Source organism: Panulirus ornatus, chromosome 55, assembly GCF_036320965.1.
Source record: "Panulirus ornatus isolate Po-2019 chromosome 55, ASM3632096v1, whole genome shotgun sequence".
NCBI classification, from domain to species: Eukaryota; Metazoa; Arthropoda; class Malacostraca; order Decapoda; family Palinuridae; genus Panulirus; species Panulirus ornatus.
The window spans coordinates 14405716-14417771 of NC_092278.1; the positions used below are offsets into that span (position 1 = coordinate 14405716).

Genomic DNA, 12056 nt, shown 5'->3' on the forward strand with positions numbered 1-12056 from the left:
CCTTCAGTATATATACACATGCATACGCACGTTCACACCTTAGCCTACGCCATTCATCGACCACCCCTAAGGGGAAACAGCTGTCTTGCTTAAGAGCCGATCGACATATCCGGGATTCGAACAGATACCGGGGAGATTCTTGTGTCTTTCTCCTGGAGCATATAGTCACGTGCATGCTCATAACTGCTTCAACTCGTGTGGTATAAACCAGAAGTTTTACTGAATACATAATAAACGTTTGAAAGTTGCTAGATTAAGAAAAGTCAGAAGGTGGAATGTGCCGACTGTAGTATTCAATCAGTCGACCGTCTGAAGCGGCTTACTTCAGGAACATCTGAGGACCCATATCGTCTGGTGGGCCACTTCTAATAAAGTTCTCCCTACTTACATGTTATAAAGTATTCGTCTGCCAAAAATGAAACTTACTTTTCTCCTCATAAACTAATATAACCTGAGTTACCTTTCAGTAATCCATTTCCTCCTCCTCCTCCTCCTCCTCTCCTTCAGGAACCCTTCCACCAAGACGTGGTCACCTCCCACCTTCAGGGTGCTCCGTCAGGAGATGACCAAGTTTATCCTGGTTCTGGACCACTCCAGCAGCATGGCCCAGTTCGACAGGATGAGGAAAGTGAACCAGACGACCCGCTGGTGGATCCTACATAAGGTGGCGTCCGGCTCCTTCGTCGGCATCGTAACTCTAGGGTAGGTGTCCGGAACTGTGAGGTGTTGGGAAAGGTCATGGGTTGCAGAGCCGTCCGTGAACGTATGCAAGGCATGTCAAAAGTCTGGACTCAGGGCAGAATACACTACCTCTAGCTCAACAGACGTACCGACTGAATGCCATGAATTTGCAAATAAACATACGCCATACACAGCAGTATGCACAAGCAAGTTCATGAATGCAATGTGAGCATCTGATGAGACACAGCGTATTGCAACTCTCCTCTTCTTTTTATGCACAAACACATTCTTTTCTGCCGTTTCTTTCTTTGGACAGGTAACACCAGGAACAAGCAAATTAATGGCTTCATTAGCTTGCATCCACGGCCAAGCTCCGCTGATGATTGTCGTGGTTTCTTTTGTCAGTGTCATTTGTCCTTGCCCGATCCACTGATATAACATCGCTCCCCGTATATCGCATCTCTCTGATTTTTCTATTCAATACATGCCCTCCTCTATCCAGAATGTTCAAGTCCCGGCACCTCATAGCCTCTCACTCCCTTCATCTTTCTCTCTCCTTCGCCTTCCTCTTACCCCCTCCTCTCCGTTGATATAGATCCTTTTTCGTCCGTCTTTCTTCACTAATCCTCTCTAGATTCCCTAACCACCTCAGGACACCCCAGGCAGCTCCCTCTGTTAGGCTGCACTTGCTACCACATACCACTCTTACACTGTTGTTCCTTACTTGATTAACACCTCTGCACACTACATACTGTCCTCAGGCATTTTCTTTTTTCTTATTTTTTGCATTTAGGACCCAAGACTCTCAACTATACAACACCACCTGGACTATTATACCTTCAAACATAACCATTTTTGTCCTGATAGACTTTTCCTCTTGCAAACCCACTCTTACCCTTTGACTCACTTTAGTTGCCACGTCCATTTCCAGGTACCTAGATCACTTCCCTTCCTCCAGGTACTCTCCCTTCAAAAGTACACTTTTATTTTCATTAGCTCCCAGTATTCTCCTTTCACATATTCACGCGAGTTTGGACTCCAGCTTCTGGAGTTTCTCTTTCGAGTCTACCACTAGAACGGTGTCATCTGCAAACAGCGACTGACCTTCCTACCAGCAGCCCTCCTCACCTACATCCCTAACAGACTGTAGACCCGCCTGTATCTCCGAGACCCTTCCATTTACCTCCTCCGCCAGCCCGTCCGTGATCAGATTAAACGTTGACATGGTACGACGAAACTGAACTTAAGAAGAATTGTAATCGGTATTATCAGTGTAAACGGATTGTTTCTCTTCCGTGCATAGAAGGAAAGGAATGTAAAGGTGAAAGAGTCCGGAATGATGGGAATGATAAGTCAGGAATCATTGGAATGATACAGGGTTCTGAGGAAACAGGGCTGAGGAGATCGGAAAACAGTAAAAGGGAAAATGGATTCAGTCTGTGTTTGACAGGCTTTTGAAGGAGAACTTTCTGAAATGTTTGACAGACATGATAACTATCGTTATATTCAGGGGAAGTTAAGAGAACATGAGGGAAGTTACGAAGCAATACATCTACCTGTTAGATCACAGACAACACTTGGCCCAGTTCCCGCTCAGAACTTCAGAATTTCTTCCTTCAACGATTGTCAGAGGCTGGGGCCTGCGAGTCTCTAGACCCTTATGTAAATGTTTTTGCTTCAACTCCACAACACAGCTTTGGACACTGTATGATTTGAAGCAGATGGATTCTGAACATTTTGTAAAGACCTTTGTCTGGAAGCAACATTCGTTTATATTTGATTCAACATTTGTTTTCAGCAACATATGTGCATGGGATTTATGGCAGACATATTTTCTACATTATTCCATTTTTATCCAGTCTCAAATTGTTTCACATAAGGCTTTAGTATTTTGAATTTTGGGTATGATTCTTACCAGCAAAAATAGTTTTTAAAAATATTACAATATGTGGCATAACTTGACTACACTCAAGAAATTCAACAATGGAAAGAAAGAAACTGTGTTTATAATGGTGAAGGGATGATGGTGTTGTGTGCTTTCAACAGAAACGAGACCAGGATGGTGAAGAACCTGACCCAACTCACCGACATGGGCGTTCGCAAGTCAGTGGCCAGCATGACCTTTGGCCACTTGTCGGGGAGCATCAATATAACTGAAGGCATCTTACTGACCCTCACACAGGTGAGTCACCCCTTGTTTGCCATTTACTAGATAGCAAGGGTTCTTCCTCTTCAAACACACCCTCAAACCATCCTGCCTCGACCCTCTTTTTACTTCATCACCTTGCTTTATTTCATGAAAGCTCAGCTTCCTCCTTACATATGTACTATCCCCAAATCTGGTCACCAACTTCTGGATTTTCTTTCTCTCTCTCGTCTGCCACTAGAGCCGCGTCATCTGCAGACAGCAACTGACTCACCTCAGGTTCTAGGACTACCAGCGTACTATGGACCCGCACCTTTCTCCAAAACCCTTGCAATGATTTATCTCGTAAGGGATACTTGATTAACTTTTTTTTTTTCTAAACTGAAAAAGTTCAGGGCCTTGCCCTTTGAAGGATTAAACAGCCATGGTGAAGTCACATACCCTTGACGCGGAACCATGCTTACTTTGAAACCACTCAATCTCCTTCCTTCCTACTAGCACACATTACTCATTCTTATTAAAAACTCCTCATTGTATCGGGTAGCTTTTCTATCACTCCAAATATTCGTAGCACCTTCCACACGGCTTATTTGTCAACCATGTCAAACGGTGTTTCCATGTTTATCGATGCCACACGTAAATTCCTCTCTCTCTCTCTTTGAGAATTTTCCACACAAATCCTCCGAGTAAACATCCAGTCCTCGTATTCTTTATTAAGGGTAAAGCCACAGTGATCCTCCCTAGTCTGATGCTTCAGCCACCACTCTCCCAGTACACCTTGCCAGGTATAATCAACAGACTTTCACTTCGTGTTATTCAAACACTCAGTTTTGATTCCCTTGCCTTTATATAATGTCACTCTACAGGCATTCTGTCAGGAATAAAGCACCTCGCCTTTAGGTATACATACACTGGAAAGCCTTTGGATGATTCTGCATTCAATCTTTTGCCCCTGCTGCCTCGTCCCACTAAAGATAAGACATCTCATTTTTTCTTCAAGCAGGACCTTCAGAGTACTTTGCCAGCTGCAGCTTGACAAGGTGTGTAACCCAGGTGGCTAATGTTCTCTTCCAAAGGATCGTGCCTTTGAGCTGGATCCGATCCTTTGCTTGCCTGTTTTGTCTTTTTCCATGAAGACAAATTCTTCTTTCTTCTCGGAATCTTGCTCTGGTACAACCCACTCCTAAGAAAGGAGGCCGCTCTCACCTTCATTGTCTCCGAAGCATTTGAAACTCTCCATTTCTTTCTTTTCCTCAAATGATTCCAAAGGCCACATTCGTTCACACTCAGTCTCTAGGTGCCAAGCATAATACACCGAAACCATAGCTCCCTTTCCACATACAGGCCCCACAGACCTTCCCATGATTTACCCCAAACGCTTCACATGCCCTGGTTCAATCCATTGACAGCACGTCGACCCCGGTATACCACATCGTTCCAATTCACTCTATTCCTTGCTCGCCTTTCACCCCTCTGTATCTTCAGGCCTCGATCGCTCAAAATCTTCCACTTCTCCTTGTTCCCTCTACCTCTGACAAATATATGCTCTTGGTCAATCTTTTCTTTCTGATTGTCTCCGTGTGACCAAACCATTTAACACACCCTCTTCTGCTCTCTCATCCACACTCTTTTTATTACCACACATCTCTCTTACCCTTTCATTACTTACTTGATCAAACCACCTCACAAAACATATTGTCCTCAAACATCTCATTTCCAGCACTTGTATTTCTTTCTTGTTTCTCCCCTGATGATATGATTATTACACGAAAGTGCACTTGGAAACTTACCGTGTTTCATTTTCCCCGTGGACTCATAGGGATCTATCTCTCTCTCTCTCTCTCTCTCTCTCTCTCTCTCTCTCTCTCTCTCTCTCTCTCTCTCTCTCTCTCTCTCTCTCTCTCTCTCTCTCTCTCTATATATATATATATATATATATATATATATATATATATATATATATATATACTGATGATTGGGAATACCTGGTTTAAAAAGCGAGATATACATAAGTATACTTATGTAAGTAGGAGAGATGGCCAGAGAGCGTTATTGGATTACGTGTTAATTGACAGGCGTGCGAAAGAGAGACTTTTGGATGTTAATGTGCTGAGAGGTGCAACTGGAGGGATGTCTGATCATTATCTTGTGGAGGCTAAGGTGAAGATTTGTATGGGTTTTCAGAAAAGAAGAGTGAATGTTGGGGTGAAGAGGGTGGTGAGAGTAAGTGAGCTTGAGAAGGAGACCTGTGTGAGGAAGTACCAGGAGAGACTGAGTACAGAATGGAAAAAGGTGAGAACAATGGAAGTAAGGGGAGTGGGGGAGGAATGGGATGTATTTAGGGAATCAGTGATGGATTGCGCAAAAGATGCTTGTGGCATGAGAAGAGTGGGAGGTGGGTTGATTAGAAAGGGTAGTGAGTGGTGGGTTGAAGAAGTAAGAGTATTAGTGAAAGAGAAGAGAGAGGCATTTGGACGATTTTTGCAGGGAAAAAATGCAATTGAGTGGGAGATGTATAAAAGAAAGAGACAGGAGGTCAAGAGAAAGGTGCAAGAGGTGAAAAAAAGGGCAAATGAGAGTTGGGGTGAGAGAGTATCATTAAATTTTAGGGAGAATAAAAAGATGTTCTGGAAGGAGGTAAATAAAGTGCGTAAGACAAGAGAGCAAATGGGAACTTCAGTGAAGGGCGCAAATGGGGAGGTGATAACAAGTAGTGGTGATGTGAGAAGGAGATGGAGTGAGTATTTTGAAGGTTTGTTGAATGTGTTTGATGATAGAGTGGCAGATATAGGGTGTTTTGGTCGAGGTGGTGTGCAAAGTGAGAGGGTTAGGGAAAATGATTTGGTAAACAGAGAAGAGGTAGTGAAAGCTTTGCGGAAGATGAAAGCCGGCAAGGCAGCAGGTTTGGATGGTATTGCAGTGGAATTTATTAAAAAAGGGGATGACTGTATTGTTGACTGGTTGGTAAGGTTATTTAATGTATGTATGACTCATGGTGAGGTGCCTGAGGATTGGCGGAATGCGTGCATAGTGCCATTGTACAAAGGCAAAGGGGATAAGAGTGAGTGCTCAAATTACAGAGGTATAAGTTTGTTGAGTATTCCTGGTAAATTATATGGGAGGGTATTGATTGAGAGGGTGAAGGCATGTACAGAGCATCAGATTGGGGAAGAGCAGTGTGGTTTCAGAAGTGGTAGAGGATGTGTGGATCAGGTGTTTGCTTTGAAGAATGTATGTGAGAAATACTTAGAAAAGCAAATGGATTTGTATGTAGCATTTATGGATCTGGAGAAGGCATATGATAGAGTTGATAGAGATGCTCTGTGGAAGGTATTAAGAATATATGGTGTGGGAGGCAAGTTGTTAGAAGCAGTGAAAAGTTTTTATCGAGGATGTAAGGCATGTGTACGTGTAGGAAGAGAGGAAAGTGATTGGTTCTCAGTGAATGTAGGTTTGCGGCAGGGGTGTGTGATGTCTCCATGGTTGTTTAATTTGTTTATGGATGGGGTTGTTAGGGAGGTAAATGCAAGAGTTTTGGAAAGAGGGGCAAGTATGAAGTCTGTTGGGGATGAGAGAGCTTGGGAAGTGAGTCAGTTGTTGTTCGCTGATGATACAGCGCTGGTGGCTGATTCATGTGAGAAACTGCAGAAGCTGGTGACTGAGTTTGGTAAAGTGTGTGGAAGAAGAAAGTTAAGAGTAAATGTGAATAATAGCAAGGTTATTAGGTACAGTAGGGTTGAGGGTCAAGTCAATTGGGAGGTGAGTTTGAATGGAGAAAAACTGGAGGAAGTGAAGTGTTTTAGATATCTGGGAGTGGATCTGGCAGCGGATGGAACCATGGAAGCGGAAGTGGATCATAGGGTGGGGTAGGGGGCAAAAATTCTGGGGGCCTTGAAGAATGTGTGGAAGTCGAGAACATTATCTCGGAAAGCAAAAATGGGTATGTTTGAAGGAATAGTGGTTCCAACAATGTTGTATGGTTGCGAGGCGTGGGCTATGGATAGAGTTGTGCGCAGGAGGATGGATGTGCTGGAAATGAGATGTTTGAGGATAATGTGTGGTGTGAGGTGGTTTGATCGAGTGAGTAACGTAAGGGTAAGAGAGATGTGTGGAAATAAAAAGAGCGTGGTTGAGAGAGCAGAAGAGGGTGTTTTGAGGTGGTTTGGGCACATGGAGAGGATGAGTGAGGAAAGATTGACCAAGAGGATATATGTGTCGGAGGTGGAGGGAACAAGGAGAAGAGGGAGACCAAATTGGAGGTGGAAAGATGGAGTGAAAAAGATTTTGTGTGATCGGGGCCTGAACATGCAGGAGGGTGAAAGGAGGGCAAGGAATAGAGTGAATTGGAGCGATGTGGTATACCGGGGTTGACGTGCTGTCAGTGGATTGAATCAAGGCATGTGAAGCGTTTGGGGTAAGCCATGGAAAGCTGTGTAGGTATGTATATTTGCGTGTGTGGACGTATGTATATACATGTGTATGGGGGGGGTTGGGCCATTTCTTTCGTCTGTTTCCTTGCGCTACCTCGCAAACGCGGGAGACAGCGACAAAGTATAATAAAATAATAAAAAAATAAATATATACGTATATATATATATATATATATATATATATATATATATATATATATATATATATATATATATATATATATATATATATATACTATCAGCTACATCCGTAAAAGTATATGTAAATTGCACTGGCTGTGTCTTCACTAACAGGTAAGTGTGGTTTAATGCACCATCTTTGTTTTTGTTTCAGTTAGTAAGAAGCGAAAATAATGTTGTGATGGTGATGATTGCAGCTGGAGAGAGCGTGGTCAACACTAGCACCAGCAGCACCCTCAGGTCTCGTCTGGTGAAATCTGGCGTCCGTCTTGTTATGGTCCTTCTGGGGTTAGTTTCGTCCAAATACAGGATTGTATGAAAAGGGATATGGGAGAAAGAATTTTACCTCAGTATTCTCCGTGTGTCGTAGAAGGAGATTAGAGGGTATGGGAGAGGGTGGCTGGAAACCCCCAGCTTCCTTTTTGTATTTCAGTTCATTGAAAGAAGAAATAGAAAGAGCCAGGCAGGGAGTGCTCATCCACCTCGAAGGATCGGGTTGCGTTGTCTGTATGTGTATGGCTGTAATCAAGGTGAGAAGAGAGGAGAGAAAAGTAGTGTATTTGAGGAAAGAAACCTAGATGTTCTGGCTCTGAGTTAACAAAGCTCAAGGGTAAAAGGGAAGATTGGTATGGGAATGTTGGCGAGAAGACAGTAGCTGAGGAAGGAGTAGCACTACTACTGAGGCAGGGGCTGGGGGAGTGTGTGATAGAATGTAGTGAAATAAATTCTAGATTGTTGGTGGTAAAACTGAAAGTAAGTAGCAAGAGATGGGTGATTAAGGGTGCTTAATGCATCTATCCATGAGCAAAAAGACCGAGTTGCAAATGTTTTCGGAACAGATGGGTGAGTGTGTCAGCAGATTTGATGTAAGAGACCGAGTATCAGCTATGAGTGATTTAAATGCGAACGTAAGCAATAAAGCAGTTGAGGGTATAATTACTGCACATGGGGTATTCAGCGTTATGAATGGAAATGGTGAAGAGCTTGTGGAGTTGTGTGCTGAAAATGGACTGGTAATTGGTAATACCTGGTTTTGAAATAGCGATATACACAAGTATACGTATTCAAGTCCTTAGGAGAGATTTTCAACGGGCATTACTAGATTACACATTGATTAGTAAACGTGTATAAGAGAGACTTTTGCAATATTATTGAATGTTTGATGAATGTTTGAGTGAGTGAGTATCATTAAACTTTAGAGAGAATAAGATGATGCGGAAGGGAATAGATGATGTGCTAAAGACAGAACAAATTGGAACATTGGTGAAGGGGGCAAAAGGGAAGTGATAAAGGTAGTGATGAAGTGAGGAGGAGATTCAATGAGTATTTTGAAGGATTGTTAAATGTGTTTGCTGATAGAGTGCCATATGTAGGGTACTTTGGTCGGGCTGGTAGCGAAGTCAGAGTCAGTGAGCGTGGTTTGGTGAAGAGAGAAGAGGTTGTGAAAGCCTTGAGCAAGATTGTATGAGGCAAGGCGGCTGGAGTGGATGGTATTGCAGTTGAATTTGTTACGAGGGTGACTGTGTTGTTGGTTATGATTTTTAATGTATGTATGGATCCTGGTGAGGTGCCTGTGGATTGGCGAAATGCATGTATAATCCCAAGGTATAAAGGCAAACTACAGAGGTATACATTTGTTGAGTATACCTTGTAAGTTGTATGGGAGGGTATTGAGTGAAGGGATGAAGGCATGAACAAATCATCAGATTGGGGAGCAGCATTGTGGTTTCAGAAGTGGTTGAGAATGTGTTTATCAGGTGTTTGCTTTAAGGACATGTGCGAGAAATACTTAGAAAAACAGGTGGATTAGTCTGTGGCATCTATGGATCTGGAAAAGGAGTATGATAGGGTTGATGATGATAATTTTTGGAAGGGCTTAAGAATTTGCGGTGTGGGAGGAAAGCTGCAAGAAGGCGTGTGCACGACTAGGAAGAGAGGAGAGTGAATGGTTCTAGATGAAGTTTGGTCTGCTGTTGAGGTGTATGATGTGACCATGGATGTTCCATTTGTCTACGGATGGGGTGGTTATGGAGAGGTGGTAAATGCAAGAGTCTTGGGGAGAGGGGCAAGTGTGCAGTCTGATGGGTATGAGAGGGCTTGGGAAGTGAGTCAGGTGTTGTTCGCCGATGATACAACGCTGGTGGCTGATTCGAGTGAGAAACTGCAGAAGCTTGTGACTGAGTTTGGAAGAGTATATGAAAGGAGAAATCTGAGTCATTATGAACAAAATCGAGGTGCGAGTTTGAATGGAGAAAAATTTGGGGAAATGAGGTGTCTTAGATATCTTGAAGTGGATGGAACTATGGAAGCGGAAGTGAGTCATAGGACGGGGAGGGAGGAGAAGGTTCTGGGAGCGTTGAAGAATGTGTGGAGCGAGAGAACGCTATCTGTGAGGGCAAAAATGGGTATATTTCAAGGAATAGTAGTTCCGACAGTATTATATACATGCAAGGCATGGGCCGCGCGGAGAATTGTGGATGTATTAGAAATAAGATTTTTGAGGACAATATGTAATGAGGTGGTTTAATCGAGTAAGTAATGAAAGAGTAAGAGAGGTGTGTGGTAATAAAGAGTTTTTGAGGGAGCAGAAGAGGGTGTCCTGAAATGGTTTGGATCCATGGAGAGAAAATGAAGAAGGTTGACATAGACAATATATGTGTAACAATTGGGGGAAACGAGGAAATCAGGGAGACCAAAAAGGAGATGGAAGGCTGGGGTGAAAAAGATTTTGAGCGATCTGAGCCTGAATATGCAGAAAGATGGAAGGCGTGCACGGCGTAAAGTGAATTGAAACGATGTGTCATACCGGGGTCAAAATGCTGTCAGTGGACTGAGCCAGGGCAAGTGAAATGTCTGGTGTAACCTGTGAATATGAGTATGTGGTCTGGTGTATAGGGAGCTGTGGATGTGAGCGGATGTGGCCTTTTTTCGTCTGTTCCTGGCGCTACCTCGCTAACGTGGGAAACGGCTATCAAGTATAGGGGGAATCTTTCATATTTGTTCGCCGTTTCCTGCATTAGCGAAGCAGCGCGCGAAACAGACGAAGAAAAGGCTTCATTCGCTAACATCCATTCTCTAGCTATCTTGTGTAATGCTCCGAGAACACAGCTCCCTGTTCTCAACCAGGCCCAACAGAACTTTCCATAGATTACCCCGGCCGTTTCATTTGCCATGGTTTAGTCCACTGACAGCACGTTGCCCCCAGTATACGACATTATTCCAATTAACTATTCCAATTGTACAAAGGCAAAGGGGATAAAAGTGAGTGCTCAAATTACAGAGGTATAAGTTTGTTGAGCATTCCTGGAAAATTATGTGGGAGGGTAATGATTGAGAGAGTGAAGTCATGTACAGAGCATCAGATTGGGGAAGAGCAGTGTGGTTTCAGAAGTGGTAGAGGATGTATGGATCAGGTGTTTGCTTTGAAGAATGTATGTGAGAAATACTTAGAAAAGCAAATGGATTTGTATGTAGAATTTATGGATCTGGAGAAGGCATATGATAAGAGTTGATAGAGATGCTCTGTGGAAGGTATTAAGAATATATGGTGTGGGAGGCAAGTTGTTAGAGGCAGTGAAAAGTTTTTATCGAGGATGTAAGGCATGTGTACGTGTAGGAAGAGAGGAAAGTGATTGGTTCTCAGTGAATGTTGGTTTGCGGCAGGAGTGTGTGATGTCTCCATGGTTGTTTAATTTGTGTATGGATGGGATTGTTAGGGAGGTGAATGCAAGAGTTTTGGAAAGAGGGGCAAGTATGCAGTCTGTTGTGGATGGTAGAGCTTGGGAAGTGAGTCAGTTGTTGTTCGTTGATGATACAGCGCTGGTGGCTGATTCGTGCGAGAAACTGCAGAAGCTGGTGAGTGACTTTGGTAAAGTGTGTGGAAGAAGAAAGCTGAGAGTAAATGTGAATAAGAGTAAGGTTATTAGGTACAGTAGGGTTGAGGGACAAGTCAATTGGGAGGTAAGTTTGAATGCAGAGAAACTGGAGGAAGTGAAGTGGATTTGGCAGCGGATGGAACCATGGAAACGGAAGTGAATCATAGGGTGGGGGAGGGGGCATAAGTTCTGGGAGCGTTGAAACATGAGTGAAAGGCGAGAACGTTATCTTTGAAAGCAAAAATGGGTATGTTTGAAGGAATATTGGTTCCAACAATGTTATATGGTTGCGAGGCGTGGGCTATATATATATATATATATATATATATATATATATATATATATATATACCATCCAAACCTGCTGCCTTGCCGGCTTTCATCTTCCGCAAAGCTTTTACTACCTCTTCTCTGTTTACCAAATCATTTTCCCTAACCCTCTCACTTTGCACACCACCTCGACCAAAACACCCTATATCTGCCACTCTATCATCAAACACATTCAACAAACCTTCAAAATACTCACTCCATCTCCTTCTCACATCACCACTACTTGTTATCACCTCCCCATTTGCGCCCTTCACTGAAGTTCCCATTTGCTCCCTTGTCTTACGCACTTTATTTACCTCCTTCCAGAACATCTTTTTATTCTCCCTAAAATTTAATGATACTCTCTCACCCCAACTCTCATTTGCCCTTTTTTTCACCTCTTGCACCTTTCTCTTGACCTCCTGTCTCTTTCTTT

General features: G+C 43.1%; 1 protein-coding gene across 1 annotated transcript in view; it reads left to right on the forward strand.

The window, feature by feature from the left end:
* LOC139765403 (calcium-activated chloride channel regulator 1-like) overlaps positions 1-12056 on the forward strand; it is a 43778-nt gene that overhangs the window by 21213 nt on the left and 10509 nt on the right. Inside the window, exons 8-10 of the mRNA XM_071692761.1 lie at positions 508-702; positions 2728-2863; positions 7592-7725. Coding sequence (XP_071548862.1) covers positions 508-702; positions 2728-2863; positions 7592-7725 — 465 coding nt within the window. The remainder of the gene's footprint in view (positions 1-507; positions 703-2727; positions 2864-7591; positions 7726-12056) is intronic.